This window comes from Mesoplodon densirostris, chromosome 18 (assembly GCF_025265405.1).
Source record: "Mesoplodon densirostris isolate mMesDen1 chromosome 18, mMesDen1 primary haplotype, whole genome shotgun sequence".
Classification (NCBI taxonomy): domain Eukaryota; kingdom Metazoa; phylum Chordata; class Mammalia; order Artiodactyla; family Ziphiidae; genus Mesoplodon; species Mesoplodon densirostris.
Genome location: NC_082678.1, coordinates 21,376,456 through 21,395,456, shown reverse-complemented (window position 1 = coordinate 21,395,456; position 19,001 = coordinate 21,376,456). Strand labels below are relative to the sequence as shown.

Genomic DNA, 19,001 nt, shown 5'->3' with positions numbered 1-19,001 from the left:
CACCCCCCCCAACCCCCCACCGGCGGACCAGCGGCTGCGCTCCCCTCCCCGCTCCGCCCCTCCCCTCTCATCACCCTGCCCAGCGCCACAATCCTCCTCCCCCCCGAAGTGGATCCAATCAGCTGCCTGCCAAGCCCTGAAACCTGAAATGCCGTGCTGTGATTGGCTGACGTCTCTAAGGTGAGGGGGTGTATTTATTAAAGAGCCGCTGGGCTGGGAGTTAGAGAGCGGAGTGCGGAGCTTGAAACTGACTGGGAACTTGAGTGGCGCCGCGACTTGCCAGTTTCACTCCAGGAACTTTTCTTTGCAGGAGGAGGAGAGAAGGGGTGCAATCGCCCCCCGCTTTTTGCTTTCTTCCCCCCCTCCTCTCCAATTCGCCTTCCCCCACTTGGAGCGGGCAGCTGCGGGCTGGCCCCCGCGCGCCTTCCTAAAAGTTCGCCGCTGCGGCCGAGTGACGCGCCAGGCTCCCCGGGAGCCGCTCGCCCCGCGTCCGGGCAGCCGAGAGGAGAGTAGCCCGCGCCTCGAGCCCCCGAGCCGCCGCGGCTTCTCGCCTTTCCCGGCCACCCGCCCCCTGCCCCGGGCCTGCGTATGAATCTCCTGGACCCCTTCATGAAGATGACCGACGAGCAGGAGAAGGGCCTGTCCGGCGCCCCCAGCCCCTCCATGTCCGAGGACTCGGCGGGCTCGCCCTGCCCTTCGGGCTCCGGCTCCGACACCGAGAACACGCGGCCCCAGGAGAACACGTTCCCCAAGGGCGAGCCGGACCTGAAGAAGGAGAGCGAGGAGGACAAGTTCCCCGTGTGCATCCGCGAGGCCGTCAGCCAGGTGCTCAAGGGCTACGACTGGACGCTGGTACCCATGCCGGTGCGCGTCAACGGCTCGAGCAAGAACAAGCCGCACGTCAAGCGGCCCATGAACGCCTTCATGGTGTGGGCGCAGGCGGCGCGCAGGAAGCTCGCCGACCAGTACCCACACCTGCACAACGCCGAGCTCAGCAAGACGCTGGGCAAGCTCTGGAGGTAGGGCGGGCGCGGCAGGGTGGGTTTCGCGGCGGCGGCGGGGGGCGCTGGCCGGGACTGTCTCTCCGCGCCCCGCCTCCCAGCAGGAGGGAGTTGCCGGTCCCGGAGCAGGCGGGGTGGGGCGGGGGGGGGAGGCGAGGGGGAGGAATGGGGACGAGGTGTAACTTGGCTCAGAGTTTGACAAAGTTCTTGGATTGCTCTTGGGGGAAAGGGGGAGGGGGTAGGTGGAGCGGGGAGGGGCGGTGGGGCGGGTGTGGGGGGGAGATGGCCAGAGGAGGGGAGAACACCAGCAGGAGACTCGGTTGGAGAGGGCTGCCGGCCGGATCTCCCGCCTCAGTGAAGTTCAATCCCAAGGAATTGAAGTCTGCCTCCCCCTCCCTCGAACTGCGCTCCCCCATGAAGCCCTTCGCCCACGGAGATGGGATGCAGGGTCGGGGGAGAAGCCGAGGCTAGAGGGCCCCGTGGCAGGAAGGAGGGGGGAGAAGGGAGGCTGCTGGAAATAGGTGGGTGCAGTGTGTGTGCGTGCGGTGGCGGGGGTGGGGGGCAGGAGGAGCTCCTTGCAGATTAAGTGGTTTTTCAGAAAGTTTTTAAAGGGTGTTGCGGACGGAAGGGGGGCGGGTATAACTCCAGTAGCAAAAGCCCGGAGAGCGGGAGCCGCGGAAAGCTATTTTCATCTCCAGGGTTTCCAAAATAGGAGAGAAGGGGAGAGGGCGGGGCGGGGAGGGTCCGCTCAGGTCGGTCTAGAAGAACGGAGATTTTTGTTTTCTTCTTTTCTTTTACTTTTTTTTTTTTTTTTTTTAAGAAAAGTTTCGAGTTGCGGTAGTGGCTGGAAAGCAGGGAGGAGAGAGGAAGGGGGGGCTGTGTTCGAAGAAGCCGAGGGGTGGGAGTCACCTCCCCCTCCCGCCGACCTGACAGCTCAGCCGGTTTCACGGAGCCCCCCTCCCTCTCTCTTTCTTTTTGTCTGCTACCCACCCCCACCCCGCCCCCAGACTGCTGAATGAGAGCGAGAAGCGGCCTTTCGTGGAGGAGGCGGAGCGGCTGCGCGTGCAGCACAAGAAGGACCACCCGGATTACAAGTACCAGCCGCGGCGGAGGAAGTCGGTGAAGAACGGCCAGGCGGAGGCCGAGGAGGCCACGGAGCAGACGCACATCTCCCCCAACGCCATCTTCAAGGCGCTACAGGCCGACTCGCCGCACTCCTCCTCCGGCATGAGCGAGGTCCACTCCCCCGGCGAGCACTCCGGTGAGTCTCCTCCCGGCCCCCACACCCCGTCTGGCACACCCCCGGGCCCCCAGCCACCTAGTGGGCTCTGCTTAGGGATCTGGCGCTCCCTGGGGAGGGAAACACACTAACACCTGCGCCAAGCCCCTGAAAACACACACACGCGTGCACGCGCGCACACACACACACCCCAACCTAATCCCTGCATCCTAACAGTAATTTTTATTGCGGGGTAAAATGCCTTTACAGCTTTACAGGACTTCTCCCTTTTTCTCTTTGCTCCCCCAGCCCAAAAGCACACACAGGGCTCTTGTACAAGTAGCAATTTGGTCTTCCGGACCCTCCGGGCCTCAGACCCTCCCCTGATAAAAGGAGACTGCCGAGTGTGTACCGGCGAGTTAATCATTCAACGATTTCTCTCGGGCGCAGTGCGCCTCCCCCGCGGATACGGGACACTTTAGCGGAGGGGGGGGGAGGGGGTCCCAGGAGGGTTCCTGAGACTAAAGCCTCCATACAGCCCTGGTTGATTGCTCTGTTTCTTCCTCTTTTATCGTCCTCAGGGCAATCGCAGGGTCCACCGACGCCACCCACCACCCCCAAAACCGACGTGCAGCCGGGCAAGGCTGACCTGAAGCGAGAGGGGCGCCCACTGCCAGAGGGGGGCAGACAGCCCCCCATCGACTTCCGCGACGTGGACATCGGCGAGCTGAGCAGCGACGTCATCTCCAACATCGAGACCTTCGACGTGAATGAGTTCGACCAGTACCTGCCGCCCAATGGCCACCCGGGGGTGCCGGCCACGCACGGCCAGGTCACCTACACGGGCAGCTACGGCATCAGCAGCACGGCCGCCACCCCGGCGGGCGCTGGCCACGTGTGGATGTCCAAGCAGCAGGCGCCGCCGCCGCCGCCCCCGCAGGCGCCCCCGCCGGCCCCACCGGCGCCCCCGCAGCCACCCGCGCAGGCGCCCCCCCAGCCGTCCGCGCAGGCACCCCCGCAGCCGCCTGCGCAGGCGCACACGCTGACCACGCTAAGCAGCGAGCCGGGCCAGGGCCAGCGAACGCACATCAAGACAGAGCAGCTGAGTCCCAGCCACTACAGCGAGCAGCAGCAGCACTCGCCTCAGCAGATCGCCTACAGCCCCTTCAGCCTCCCGCACTACAGCCCGTCCTACCCGCCCATCACCCGCTCGCAGTACGACTACACTGACCACCAGAACTCCGGCTCCTACTACAGCCATGCGGCGGGCCAGGGTTCCGGCCTCTACTCCACCTTCACCTACATGAACCCGGCGCAGCGGCCCATGTACACCCCCATCGCCGACACCTCCGGGGTCCCTTCCATCCCGCAGACCCACAGCCCCCAGCACTGGGAACAGCCCGTCTACACACAGCTCACCAGACCTTGAGGAACGCTTAGACAGAGAGCGACGATGGCCATGATGATCATAAAAAGAACCCAAGAAATAACGCAACCAACCAGAATTTCCTTTGGACATTTTTTTTTTCTTATTTTTAAAGACATGTACGCTGAAGGCAACTCGAACTCCAATTACAGGACAGAAACATAGACTATCCAAACGCATTACCACCTTGTTGCGAATCAGTGGCCAGGCCACTCTTGGCTAGATGGACCAGCAGAACCGACGGGAAACTGGACTGGAAACCTTCAAAGCAAGCATGGAGGGTGATGGAGATTCGTGTGACCAGTTTGCTCAGTCTCTCTGCCTGTTTGGACTTTGTAATTATTTTTTAGCAGTAATTAAAGAAAAAAGTCCTCTGTGAGGAATATTCTCTATTTTAAATATTTTTAGTATGTACTGTGTATGATTCATTACCATTTTGAGGGGATTTATACATATTTTTAGATACAAAAATTAAATGCTCTTATTTTTCCAACAGCTAAACTACTTAGTTGAACAGTGTGCCCTAGCTTTTCTTGCAACCAGAGTATTTTTGTACAGATTTGCTTTCTCTTACAGACAAACAGACAAAAAAAAAAAGCGTGTGTGTTGTATTAACCTACAGAAGCCACAGATTTGTGCTACATGATCAGTTTGGGGGGTTAGCTTTGCTTAATTCCTCAGGCTTTCTGATTCAAGGAGGAGTTGCCTTAGAAAAATCAAGGCCTTATTTTGCAAATACGGAAGTAAACAATAGGCTAGAGATGATTTGGTAAGCTTTATCATATGTATGTTTTTTAAACAAGAGAAAAACACCTTAAAGCCTTAAAACCATGCTGCTGGAAAATCCTTGTGCCCTCTTTTAGTGCATTTCCTCCTGTGTTTGCTAGCTCACCGCAACCTTAAGAAAGAAGCAAAAGGCAAGCAAAGGAGACAAAATCTGTTTGGGGAATGTTTCAGCAGCCAATACTGTGCCCCAGCACACTGCCCCCTGGTTGCCTGCCCAGGCCCCATGTGGAACACAGATGCTAGAATCCTCTCACTTACACTGTCACCTGTACCTCTCTGAAAACCAGCAGTTAACTTCAAGACATTCCTTGTGCTAAAATTATTTATTTTGTAAGGAGAGGTTTTAACTAAAAACAAAAAAAAATCTTTCTCTTTTTTTTTTATTTTTTAAATTTACCTTCTTTAAAATAGGTTGTTGGAGCCGTCCTCAAAGGGTATGGTCAGCTGTTGTTAAATTATGTCCTTAACTGTAACCAGTTTTTTTTATTTATCTCTTTAATCTTTTTTTTTATTAAAAGCAAGTTTCTTTGGATTCCGTGTCCTAGATTTGTATAAATGCCTTTTTGTCTGTCCTTTTTTTTTCCTCTTTGTTGTTTTGTTGAAAACAAACTGGAAACTTGTTTCTCTTTTTGTACAAATGAGAGTTTGCAGATGTAGTGTATCACTGAGTCATTTGCAGTGTTTTCTGCCACAGATCTTTGGGCTGCCTAAATGTGTGTGTGTGCGTGCGCGTGTGTGTGTGTGTGTGTGTGTGTGTGTGGTGACTCAAAACAATGCAAGCGTGTGTCATCGATGTTCCCCTACGTGTTCTCTTGGAGAGGGGGAGGAACGGGGAGGGGGGTCAGCCCACTGACAGACCTTAATTCTTAATTCTGTGGCTGGAGAGTGAGGATTGCTTTTTAAAAAAGACAGCAAACTTTTTTTTTTTTATTTAAAAAAAGATATATTAACAGTTTTAGGATTCAGTAGAGTAAAATCTTAAAGCACTCTTATAATATGGCATCTTTCCATTTCTGTATAAAAGCAGATCTTTTTTTAAAAAAAATATTTCTGTAACTTAAGAAACCTGGCATTTAAATCATATTTTGTCTTTAGGTAAGGTTTGGTTTGTGTTTGTGTTTTGTTTGTTTTGCTTGTTTTCCCCCCCAAACCTTTTGTTTTCTCTGTGAAACTTCCCTTTCCTTTTTCTCTTCCTTTCTTTTTTTTTGTATATTATTGTTTACAATAAATATACATTGCATTAAAAAGACCATGGCCTGTGGACTTATTCGTCTGGTTCTCCTGTTAAAAGGATGGTTTGAAGAGTTGGGGCACCAAAGAGATCATGACATCCCAATTATTGTGATGTTTTTATTTTTTATGCGCACTTTTGGCAATCCTAAAACCTGCTCTGAAGAAAAGACTGTGTCCCCAAAAATCAAAGCAGAAAAATCTTGAAAAGTGCCACCCCATTAGGTCACATAGAGAATTACATGTCCGTAGTTGCCATTCTGGCAAAGATGTTTGTTGTGGTTTTAACACCCTCATGCTTCAGGGCAAAAACTGCTCCCTTGAAGAAGTCAGAGGGGGAATATTAGCCCTGAAATCAGTAGCTTGTCAGAAGACAGAATGCCAAAGGGGGTTAGAGCAAACCTTCTGTGATTATGAACACATAGCAAAGAAACGGGGTGTCCACTGAAAAGGCAAAGGAAGCCAAAGTAAAACTATCCAAAGGAGACCAGGGGGAAATCTGTCCCATTAAGTCTCCTGGTTTATCTGCAGGCACAATGACATGAGATTCACTTCTTTTTCTGTTCCCTCCAGTTTAACTCATTCTGAGAAGATGCAAAGCCATCGTAGAAGTAATAAGACCTAATCCTATTTTCCTTGGCCTCAGTTACATGGGAGTTTCCAGGATCAGAGAATCGTTCAGGTCATTTTTCATTAAACAGATGAAATCACTCCTTCCCTCCCACCCCCAACACTGAGACACCCCACCTCCCCCCAACACACACACACCCCAGCTGATTGGGGAAGTGATTTTAAGGGGGCGAGTCTGCATTCTCATCTCAGGCTGGTTTCACTAATGGGCCCATGTCTCTGACAGTCTTAACCAGCGTCCAAACTTGGTTGTTACCTCACATTGTCTGTTTTTGCTTATTGGATTCCTGGCTTGTGTCCCACGCGAGGATCATGGCAACCAGGAAAATGGTAGTTATCAAATCGAGGCAACATTATACTCTCCTCCTTTGCAAATTCCTTCAACAAACACTGATTGAGGGCCTGTGACCTGCGGGGTGCTGTGCAAATCCCTCCCTGCGCTCCCCCCCGACGGCAGACTCTGTTCCTTGTTTGTGCCATAGCATCCGTTCACTCAGGCCCAGAGTCTATCCTGCATGGGTACAAAATCTCTATTTTTCCCCCTTGCCAAAACTCACAGCGTCCTTTTTAAAAGTCTCCGTGCTGTTCATTAGTTCTCGTACACCCTTATGTGCCCTAAGCCTGTTGTCAATTAAAATCAACACATTCCATCCCATCACGACCACCCCTTTCCCCAAACCTCTACTGTTTGTCAGATTGCTCTCTCTTCTCCTAGAAATGTCTCTCTTCCTCAGTATGTAACCTTTGGCAGACCTTCTTAGAGCCAGAATGTTCTGCTGAGACATTCACTTGCTCAGTGACCTAGGGCAAGTCTCTTACTTTCCTGTTCCTCGGTTTCCCTTTTTGTTAAGAACGTTTATAATCACCCCCCCTCATGAAACAGGGTTGTTTTTAGAGCAGTTTTTAGCAGGGAGCCGTCTGGGAATTGACTGCATCAGAACTGACCGGTCTCTACAGGATTCCTCCTACATTAGAACAAGAAGGAAAGGGCAGAAAGGTTTTCACAAGCTCCCCAGGTGGGTCTGATACACAGGAAAACACAACAGACACTGGAGTGCAGAGCATGCTTCTGAATCGGCTCACCCCCGTCCGCCGGATCTGGTCAAAGCCCAAGATCACCAGATTATAAAATACGTTAGAGGAATTTTTATTCTAAATCCAGAAATGCAGAGCTTATCACCTTGACAACAAGATCTTGATTGGAAACAGCAGAGTCCTCCAGACCAGAAAAAGCTTGTATGCAGATCCAGGGTTATTTGTTTATTTGTATTCAAAATAAAATCTCTCTCTCTCTTAACTATTTTAACAAAAAGGGAATTTTTTAGCAAAATGGGATAAACAAAAGGGAATTGAAAAAACTCATTTAGAATCAGTCTTTTGCACTATTATTAAAATGGAGCTTATGGATTAGTTTGAGCTGTGTGTTTGACTTTCCCACCTCAACGCCGTCCCATCCCTCCCCTTCCCCTGATTTCCAAAATGAACATTTTTGCGGCACCATGGTGGCACTTTTTAAATTAAATTAATTGATGAACTATTGCTATACCAGAGATGGATTTCCTATGTTGCTAAAGAAGCTTAAGCTTCAGGACTCATTGCTTGCACAGGCTCCTTTGAAGGCCCTGTACTTAAAGTTGTATTTTTAAAATTTATATTCTTTTCTTAAAGAGCTCACCCCTCAAAAAAAAAAAAAAAAAGCTTCAGGCCCCACAAAACCTAGGTCTGCCCCTGACTACAGCTGTTGGGCAGCAAACCATGACATCAGAGGCTGCAAACAAGATGCTTTTCTTTCTGTTCTCAGCAGTGAGTGATACACAGTAGGTGATTAATAAATACCAACCTTTTATCATATCCACAGACCTGATGGCAATGTCACAGAATAGGTTATTGGGAACCTATACCATAGCATTCTAACCCTTGACCTTACACAATTTTCTTATCCCTCTGAGACTCAAATGATTCTCATTTCTCGAACGATACTGTCTCGTGGGCATAATAGAGATTAAATGAAATAAAGCGCCCACAAGAAATGTTAATTACCTGTCCTTGCTCATTCTTTCACTTCCCTCTTCCTACTTATTTCTCTTTTTTCCTTTCTTACACCACCTTTCCCCTGTGCTTTCTTAGGATCTCCCATTGCTTCTTGCAGCTGAAAAAAAAGTTTGCTGGGCCCTGACTGGGCTACTCTTTTTCCATCACTCACAGACTAGGACTGATTCTGAATATCTGAAGAAGAATCATTTTTAGACCAATACAACATGGGACAGGCAATGTCATATGTGCATTTATTTAAAACAACCAGGCAAAATGTGGGGCAGTATGAACATTCCCTTGTAGTTTACTGCTAGATACGTTTCTTGAAATTTCAGGACTTTATACTGAACTTAATCCAGTTGCCGTAATTTCATGCTGCCATATTGCACTTTAGGAAGATTTATACTCCTCATTCTTCTCCTAAACATTTTTGGAACATCTCCTGTGGGTTAGGATTCAGCAGTGAACAAGACAGACATAATCCATGCCCTCATGGGGTTTCCATCTTGGAGTGAAGAAGGCAGGAGAAAACAAATAGTACTCCCTGATATTTTCTTGTTCACGTGCTATGAAAAAAAAATGCAACTCATTAGGGCCAGTTGGGAGGTTATTGTAGCCATCCAGGTGAAAGATGATGGTGGCCTGGTCTAGGATGGCAGAGGGTCAAGGTAGATGATGGATTTAGGAATAACTTTGGTGGGACCTTCATGAACTTGCTTTTTCTCTCCTGATCTCCATCCATTTTTCACTGACATGAAATTCACTCTGACCCAATTTACACAGAGGTGACCCACTCTATCTTAGCCATTCCCTCCTGCCCACCAAGAATAATCTTGTATTAGTCTCTCTACTTCTTGATAAAATACGGATTCATGTATCTCACAATCTTCTTTTTCACCAGAGACAACAAGAGAAGGATCCAGTCCCTGGAATCCAAGAGGGTCTCTTGATCTACAGAGACTTGGTTACTGCACCCCCACAGGTTTATGGAATCAGAAACTTGGAAGGTATGTTGAGAAGTCTCTTAGTTTGGCTGGACTCTCACTGCAAAAGTCCTTTATCAGCATCTCAGTTGTTGAATGACTACTCAGTGTTTCCTAGAAGGTTTGCATTGATTGACAGTTCACTTCTCCTATCAGGGAGATTTTTGATGCTGGAAAATCTTATCTCTGCAGTTTCCATCCAATGGTCCAAGGTGACCCACCTCTACACCAACATGATATGAGTCTTGTCTTTCTTCCAAATGATAGACCTTCAACTATTTGTACAGTTTTCAAGTTTTCTTTTAGTTTTTCTTTTTTACCGTGTTAGAATTTCCAATACACTTTACATTATGATATGGTTCCCAAGCCCTTTCATATCTTGCCATTTTTCTTTGCGTATACTTCACTTACCAAAATTTCTCTCAATTTAGCATGCCCAGAATTATTTCCAGGACTCCAAATATCGTTTGACTAACATGGAATACAAATAGATTCACCCCTTTTGTCATCGGAAATTGTGCTTCTATGAATTTAAATTTAAATTGTATTTGTTGTTGTAGTAGCCAAATCACCAGAAAGTCCTCACCAATCCTGTCATTGTGCAACTGATTTTTTGAACTCAGTTACCAAGCTTTACATTTACCTCTGTCTTGACGGGAGAGTAACATATACAGATCCAATGGAAGGAAAAAGAGGAAAAGGGACTGACATCATTGAGGCCCTACTTTGCCAGGCACTGTGACAGATGTTTTATATACATGATCTCATTTAATCCATTTAATAACCCTTAGAGACAGGTGTTATTGTTACAGTTTTATTAAGTAGGAAACTGAGGTTCAGAGAGATTAAGCAATGAACCTAAGGTCACGTAACTAGTGAACATTATAGACAATTAGCATGGACTCCCCCACCCCACAGCCTGTCTCCCCTGCCCCCCAACCTAGTCCTGTTTTCAAAAGAGAATTTGAAATAGAGTTTTTAATGGAGAAAGGAGAATAAATTCTTTTGTTGTAGATTATGTCACAGGGAATATTTTTAAAGCAAAATCTGACCTATGACACACATCCCCACAGCCATAGTTCAAAACCTTCCAATGGCTACCTATTCACTTGGAATAAAATCCAAATTCCTTACCATAGGCTATCATGTCCTACTCCAGGGGTTTGCAAATTATAGCCCACGGACCAAACTCGGCCCACCACCTACTGTTGCAAATAATGGTTTATCAGAACATAGTCACACCCATTAGCTTACATACTATGAACTCGACTTTCATGCTATGATAGCAGAATTAAGTAGTTGCAACAGAGGTCATGGCCGGCATGGCTTAAAATAGTCACTAGATGGTCTTTAAAGAAAAGCCTTGCTGACCCTTTTTCTACAGAGTCCAGCCCTTGCCTATTTCTGTGACCTCCTCTCTTACCATCATCCTCCTTATTCCCTGTGTAGCCACCCTCTGCCTTCTTTCTCGTTCTCGAATCTGCCAAGCTCTTTGCCACGTAAGGCCCTGTGCACTTGCTACTTCCTCAGCCTAAAAGCACCCTTTCATCAGAATTTTTGGTTGTTTCCTTCCCATTTTTCAGATCTCACCTCAAACATCACCTCTGCCAAGGGACCTTACCTGACGGTCCCAGATCAAAGAGCCCACATTGCTATCACCCCAGTCACTCACTCATTTTTCTGTATATTTTTGTAACACCATCACTTCCTGAAATGATCTTTGCCGTTTACGTTCCTCTCCTCTGACTAAGGCTTTGAACTTTGCCTTGTAACCAACTTACCTCTAGTACCTAGGAAAGTGTCTGATGCATAACAGGAGCTCAGAAATTGTTTACTGATGAATTCATTAATATTTCAAGTTTTTTTTATTGCCCAAGATTCTGAGGTAGGAATTGAGAATTAGGTGTTCAAAGGCCAAAAGTCATCAATTACTCTGTAATTAAATCATAAATTTAGTGAACATTGGATGAGCGTTAGCTACGTGCCAGATAGGATTTGGGGACTCCAAAATGAATAAGAGGAGGAACTCACAAGGAAAAGGATAGAGGTAAAGTAATTAAACCAACAATAGTGTTGAGTGTTAAGTTAGAGGTGTGCACAGTATCCTATACAAACACAGAAGCTGGAAGCAGAGGGAGACTTCTGGAGGAGGAGGAGGTCGATTAGCTGAGGGGAGACGTTTCAGACACAGAGAAGGGACTTTCTGAAGCAAGAAAATGGAGATCGGAAACAGATTTGCACTTGGGGACAGCTACAAGTCGGAGTGACTAGAACTGGATGTGGGTAGGTAAATGGCGGAGAATTAGTTGAGAGATAAGCAAGGGTAGAGTCATAGGGAACTTTAGGAGGATTTTAACCAGGGTGGGCACAAGAGCAGTTGTGTGCTTTAAAAAGTTGGGGTGGCATCATTCCAGCCCAGACTTTTTTTTTTTGGCGGTACACGGGCCTCTCACTGTTGTGGCCTCTCCCGTTGCGGAGCACAGGCTCCGGACACGCAGGCTCAGCAGCCATGGCTCACGGGCCCAGCCGCTCCGCGGCATGTGGGATCCTCCCGGACCGGAGCACGAACCCGTGTCCCCTGCATCGGCAGGCAGACTCTCAACCACTGCGCCACCAGGGAAGCCCCCAGCCCAGACTTTTGACTTTGCTGTCAAAATCCAAGAACAGGGAGACCACTTAGGAGTCTCCTGTTCAGTCTACTGGGGAAGAGTGAAAGCCTGAGCTGAGATCAAGGCAGTGGCACTAAAAATAGAGAGAGGATGACGGCTCTGAAGAGACTCAAGGGGTTGAGGTGGAAGGGTGTGAAAACTGGTGGGATGTAGACACAGAGGATGAAGTCAAGGATAACCTCTGTGCTCTGTCTTCAGCGTCAAGGTGAGAGGTGGTGCCATTTAACCAACATTGGAATATAGGAACGTGCTCAGAGATACTCAGTGGGCACTTGGACAGACATGCGAGCTATAATATGGAGCAAACATAGCATGTGGATTGTAATCAACACGCAACTTTATTTTTGCCTTTACTGTCTCTTTAGACTTTATTCCAGAGCTGGGATCTTCCCTTGGCCCTGAGTGATCCTTGAGGGTGGAATTGGGAATGGGGGCCATAAAAATGGGACTTTTCCCAACATTCTCAGAAAATCAAAAGTACTCTGGTTATTTAGTGAAAAAATAGTCTTGTTTCAGTCCTTGAAATGTCCCATCCCAGGAAATACCTAAAACGACTTAATATTAAATCTTCTCCCTCCTCAACTCATGATTGTTTCAGGATGGAAAGCTGGAGTGGGGAAGACGGATGGTCCTACCCTTCTCTGCACATCCCGTCTGCTGTGTTCTGTCTGCCCAACAGATTCGAAGGGGATTGGACAGGTAGGGGAGACGAGGAAAGGGAAGGGAAGGGAACTTGTATCTGGATGGCATCACACTCTTGGGTCCTCGTAGATGGTTAAAGCTGGTGTCCCTGGTGGGCCAGGATCTTGATCAGAGCTGGTTCTTTTTCTCCTGGGGCACTTTTATGACTCCTTATTCATGCAGTTGTCTTAACTCAGAAAGATACACTGCTATTCAAACTGGTAGTTTTCAACCCTTACCCCACTTCTGAGCATGCTCAGAATACCTCCGGCCTTGTCCAGCAGTGAGGTCTCCTTGCCCCTGCAGGAGACTCTGCTACACGGGACCTAAGGTGACCCTGTGCTTGCTCTCTCTCCCAGAGAACCACGTTAGGTAAGTGGAAACACACCACTCAGCCAAGAGAAGTCAGCACCTCTCACATCTTACCCAAGTTACCTAGACTCTTGAGCCAGGCACCATTTCTCTGTGTTCCCCACCTATAAAAACCCATTCCAAAGCTTTATGAGCAACCTCTTTAAAGGCCCATTTATTAAACTTGGGGTTAGTGAATAACACCACCCCACCTCTCCATCGAAGAGAAGATGAATACCCTTTGTGTGGCATCCACTCTCCAAAAGTCAGCCTTCACAGATTTTCTTCTCCCTTTCTGATCCACCTCTCCCTTATTTTCTAGAGGCAATTTTTAAAAATTACATACTATGAAATGCATAGCTCTTAAGTGTATAACTCAATAATTTTTGATAAACGAATACATCTGAACAGTGACTACCCCAATCCAATTATAGAACATAACCATCACCCCAGCAAGTTCTCTCATTCCCTCTTTTAGTCAATCCCCATCTCCCATAGACAACCACTGGTCTGATTTCTATCACCACACATTAGATTTGCCTGTTCTTGAACTTCATACAAATGGAATCATATATGTATCCATTTATATCTGGCTTCTTTTGCTCAACAAAATTTCTATGAAATTCATCAATGCTTTTGCATGTATTCAGTAGTTCATTCTTTTCTCTTGCTGAGTAGTATTCCATTGTATAAATATACAACTGTGTGTGTTTATCCATTTTCCTCATGATGGACATTTGGATTTTTTTTTTTTTTTTTAGTTTGAACTATTGTGAATAAAACTAATATAAATCTCTCTTGGGCAAACACCTAGAAATGTTATTGCTGGGTCATAGAATAGATAAATGCTCAGCTTTGTAAGAAACTTCAAAACCATTTTCCAAAGTGCATAAATCATCTTACACTCCCACAAGCAACCTAAGAGTAGTCCAGTTCCTCTACATCAATACCAACATTTGTTGTCAGATTTTAAATTTTTGACACCTGTTTTTGCAAGTGTGAAATGGCATCTCATGCTTTTAATGTGCATTTCCAATGACCTCTCTTCCTCCAAGACCTGTGTAACTCCCTTGCACATTGTTTTGCATTGCAGAATTCATATGACATCAGATCTGATGACCTCCTACTCTTTTGGAACCCAGATGTTTAGTTCCTTTCCCTGGATGGGAAGAGTCTGAATATCCATTTTTCTTATGACTTTTCATTTTTGCAGCTGCCTCAGCACTGTATGAATATCCAGCTAGAGCCATACAGGGCATGCCAAGCACTGTGAGGGAGCCGACTGTGCTGGCTTTCCAGGTCCATCTGGAGATTAATAGGGCTGGGAATCCAGGAACATCTAATGGGGGCTCTTAGCTCCTTTACAGGTAGCTTGGGAGGGTGGAGGAAGTCAGGATACGGGAGGGAAATGTGAAAACCCAAATAAACATCTGAACTTCTAGGTGGTGCTTATTCAAATTACCCCAAATTCTCTGACCTGTGGGGAGCTGACCCACATCTATGCAGATAAGGGACCTTACAGAAAGACGGTGTTTGTGGGGCTTTCATACTTTATAGCTTAAAGCCCCTAGAAAGGGGGAGATTTGCTCCTATTCTGAGTGTCCCACGTCTCCGTAAATTCAGCAAACAAGTCACTTCTTTTCTAGGGTCCCCCAAAACAGAGATAGGGCAAGGAGTCTGGAGCCTCATTTCCCCTTAAGCCTGAGGCCCCTGAATCCCAGAATGATCATGCCTTAGTCCCCGTCTGCCCAGTCAACAGATCTGCCTCTCTCCAGAACCAATTTTGAAAGTCCCTGAAATTTCTGAAGCCGTCACTGAACATGAACACACATCTGACCTCTGAGTTGATTTCATCACCCAGCTGGCCCCTGTCTGAACCCCTGCCTCCATGGAGAATTCTTGAAATCCATCCTATTCTCCACCTGCAGCTGTTTTCTGGGATTTGAAAAAAAAAAAAAGATACAGCATTTTTAAGTCTCCCCAGTGTCCCTGCTCCTTGATTTCCTATCCCCACCAAGGCTCTTTCCACTCCAGTTTTCAACTGTGTTATCTGGTCATTTCGATTCAATCATAGTGCGAGTGGTTAACTCTTATTTTTTTTTATTTATTATTTTTTTTTGGCTGCATTGGGTCTTTGCTGCTGCGCGCGGGCTCTCTCTAGTTGCGGCGAGTGGGGGTTACTCATTGAAGTGGCTTCTCTTGTTGTGGAGCATGGACTCTCAGCACACGGGCTTCAGTAGTTGTGACATGCGGGCTCCGTAGTTGTGGCTTGCGGCCTCTAGAGCACAGGCTCAGTAGTTGTGGCGCACGGGCTTAGTTGCTCCGTGGCATGTGGGATCTTCCTGGACCAGGGCTTGAACCTGGATTCCCTGAAGGGATTGGCAGGCAGATTCTTAACCACTGCGCCACCAGGGAAGTTCCAGTTAACTCTTGAAACCAAGCCTGCACCTCATGCCAGGCAGCAAAATTAAGATGGCAGGAAAGTAACTTGAGCCAACAGAGCATCCGAAATCAGCCATGAGCAGTAGCAGATCGATGAACATGAGGCCAAATGAAATTCAGCTATCCAGCTAGAGGCCAGCACCCACAGCTATTAATGAAAACAGTCCTCATGGACACAAAGTATAGAAAGAACTGCCTTGCTCTGGTCTACCCAGCCACATTGCTCAAGAGGTCATAATCATCAAGACAACAAATGTTTCTTTCTCATTTACCACCTGACAGGCTCAATGCTAGAAGTCAGTGGTACAGAGGGACCTCACACCTAGTAGGGAGAGATCCCCATTCAACAAGGTTATTTAATAAATTATGGAGAGTTATGTTCCTGGATTAAATTTAGTCCAGGGAGTTCAGTAAAAAAAAAAAAAAAGAGCTTAGAGTCAGGAGTTCCCTAGTTTCTAAATGTCTTCGTCCAAATGTGTATTGCTTTTAAATACCAAATGAAAAATGATTCTTTAATCCATAAATAACTTGATTACCAGAAAAATAAAATCAATATCCTGGTTTGTAGAGCCATCTTCCATTTGATGGGCATTTAGATTACCCTATGTGGGCTACGTGGTCACACGTACCCTCCGTGTTATACTTTATTACAACTTTAGTGATTTAACAGAAACTCTAATTCCCGTTCATGACCGGAAGTGGAGTGGCAAATTCCTCGCTTTCCCAGAAGCTCCATCTGGTCTCCTATGAGAGCTACGCTCTTCCCCCACGTTGCCACATTTTCCCCTCTTGATTTCTGCCCAGCCCAAAAGACCCTCTGGAGATACAGTCCAATAGCTTTTGACAGGGAGCCAGTGATTATGACTAAATGTCTTTTCTGCTTATTCAGTGTACCATCCTGGTCAATTGTGGACAAAAATGACATGGTGTGCCAACTTGCTGTCAACTTGATGTGCCAAGACACTGACAAAATACAGGTTTCAACAAAGTTGGGGGATTTATATGATGTGGAAGAAGGAACAGCCACCCTGCACAGTTAACTACCAGCCTCAGTGAGAGGGCTTCTTTGCACATCTTCTCCTGATACATTAAAAGGTAATTCCATCTGTCTGGCAGTCTGGCTTGGAGAGTAAGGAGGGGAGGAAGGGCATAGGGTCGATCAGATGACCTGCGGGGTGGGCAACAGCTATGCTGAGGACATTATTTGGGGTGATACCCGCCCCGCCTGGGAGCAGAATCTTGACAGACTGCAAGCCCCTCAGGCGAGGACCCACCCCACAAGCTGCTGTGGTCCTGCCACAGCTGTTTCCGTTTTTTATGACGATTTTCTCCGCGTTTCATTTTTCCAGGCCAAAAAGAAGCTCAGGCGGGCCCATCTGTTTCTCTCTTGTGCTTTTCCCTGTTCCCAGAAGCAAAGCAGACGCAGGCATGTGTGCACACACACTCCACACCAGGCACCACAAACTCCTCTCAGGACAACAAAGAACGGAACCACCAGTGGACACTCTCCACCCTGACGACGCTCCAGGCACCTGTGATGAGAGGCGTCCCTGGGAGAGGAGGTGGTGTCCTCAGAAAGCTTTAAAGGAACAGTGTCTGTTGACAGCAGCCTCGGATGCAGGAGCAAACCTTCCTCTGAAAACAACCGCTTTTCTTCCTAGGAGAACTTGCAGCTTTGTCTTGATTTTACTTTAACTTTTCTACTAAAAACAAAAACAGGAAAACGAACAAAAACAGGCCTAATGGTTTAAGCCCACAGTGAAAATTCACTCAAGTTCCAGAAAGCCTAAGAGAAATCATGCCATCAGGTTTAGGAAAAGTTAGAAACGAATTGAAAGACCAGCTTGCCCCTCAAGAGAGAAAGGAGTAGTGTCATCCCTGAAAAGGGCACTGAAAGAGCTGGGCAATGTCTCTAAGGCCCCAGGGACAAAGCTAGAGCTTTGAGGATGTCGTCACACTGAAGTACCCAAACCGGACTTTTTATGACTATTTTTCCTTCACTCTGTGGCAGGAGGATGTCTCCACGTTCTCCACCTAGAAGAGCCGTTGCCTCTCATGCCGAAGTTGGTAGAATTCCCTTCTTGCTTCTGCTGTCGTCAGAGTTTTCTGGAGCATTAACTTTCTTATGTTTCTGGATCGTTCAAGAATCTCCAGCACTGGATCCTAAGAACAATCTCAGCCAAGTAAACCTTTCGATTCTTTTAAGCCCCGCCCCTCCTCCTTCCCTGATGGATCCACCTCCAGTCATCTCTCTGGATAATCGGTCCTCCACCCCCATCACAGTGCTGGATCATTCATCCTTGTACATCGGGGTTTCTCAGCCTCAACACTATGGACATTTTGGGGGTGTGGGGGAATGTCCCGTGTATTATAGGGTGTTTAGCAGCATCCCAGGCCTCTAACCACTCAGTTGCAGTAGCATCGCTCCCCAGCTGTGACAACACTTAATAGTCACTAGATATTGCCAAATGTCCCCTGGGGCAGGGAAACAGTTGCCTTGGTCTAGAACCATTGCTGCGGGTCTGTGTTCTTGTGATTCTTGGTCTAGAGCATGCTCCTACTACCTCCCCTTATTTAAATCTTTGAAGACTTGAGTCATGTCCTCTGAAGACCTTGAGTGAGTCACTCCCGAGCTGGTGTATCTTATGCCTTTTCCATGCTACCAAGGTAACACCCAGGTACTTACTTGCATTTTACTTTTACTTTGTCATTACTTCCCAACTGTTTTATGTGGGTTTGTTTATTTTTTACAGCAATAATTTTCAAGCTTATAGACGACTAGAGTTGCACCTTACATTTTTTGTTTTTGGAATCACCTGTAGCACTTAGCAATTAATACAGTGTTGCATTCATCACAGAGTACATGGCACATATTAAGCCCTCGATAAATATCAGTGAAAGGAAAGAAGGAAGGAAGGGATAAAGGAAAGAAAGAAGGAGGGAGGAAGGAAGGAGGGAAGAAAGGGAGGAAGGGGAGAGGGGAGGGAGAAAAAATATTTAGTATCTTCTTGTAGAATGAGAGAATGAATGGTATTTCTTAATTATCTTACCTTTGCCAAGGTATTCCTTTGACCCCTTACTAGTAACTGCTCGCCAAATCACTGAAATCATCATCAGAAAGCTGAAGTCTGGGTAGCCCTGACTTTGGGCTTGGATGCAAATAGGACCCTGCTTTCTGATAACTTCTGATGTGAAACTTCCCAAAATGCAACCATCTTAAACCAAAAGTGATAGCATGTGTAGTTTTGTTTTGTTTTTCCATCGGAGAGTGCACTTAGGAGCTCCTGCTGCAAGTATGGTCCAGACCTTGGGTCTCCTCAGCACAAACTCAGAAGAACCTCCAGCTGGTCTATGAAGGTGGATCAGCAGTGAAGATAAGGAAGGCATGAAAACACCTGAAAACCAAGCAACCAAAATGGACAACCACTGACCACACTCTTACAAGACCCGTGCATGTGGATTAGAGTTAGGGCGAGGTCTATCCAAGCTTGAAGTGGGACTGAAGGGAGAAACTGAGCTAGAGAGTAGAAGACAGAGTCACCTCACTGA

The 19,001-nt window shown here is 47.1% G+C and overlaps 1 protein-coding gene across 1 annotated transcript; it reads left to right on the top strand.

Moving 5' to 3' along the window:
- The first annotated feature begins 235 nt into the window (after positions 1-235).
- SOX9 (SRY-box transcription factor 9) lies at positions 236-5,620 on the top strand. The gene is made up of 3 exons (XM_060082025.1): positions 236-1,019; positions 2,009-2,262; positions 2,802-5,620. Exons 1-3 carry the CDS (start codon positions 589-591, stop codon positions 3,647-3,649), a joined length of 1,533 nt encoding a protein of 510 aa, XP_059938008.1. The 5' UTR covers positions 236-588; the 3' UTR covers positions 3,650-5,620.
- The last annotated feature ends 13,381 nt before the right edge of the window (positions 5,621-19,001 follow it).

Excerpts from the sequence above, each read along its gene's own strand:
- SOX9 (XM_060082025.1), top strand. The coding sequence starts at position 589 with ATGAATCTCCTGGACCCCTTCATGAAGATGACCGACGAGCAGGAGAAG. Across the intron at positions 1,020-2,008 it reads ACGCTGGGCAAGCTCTGGAG|ACTGCTGAATGAGAGCGAGA; the intron begins GTAGGGCGGGCG and ends CCCCGCCCCCAG. Across the intron at positions 2,263-2,801 it reads CTCCCCCGGCGAGCACTCCG|GGCAATCGCAGGGTCCACCG; the intron begins GTGAGTCTCCTC and ends TATCGTCCTCAG.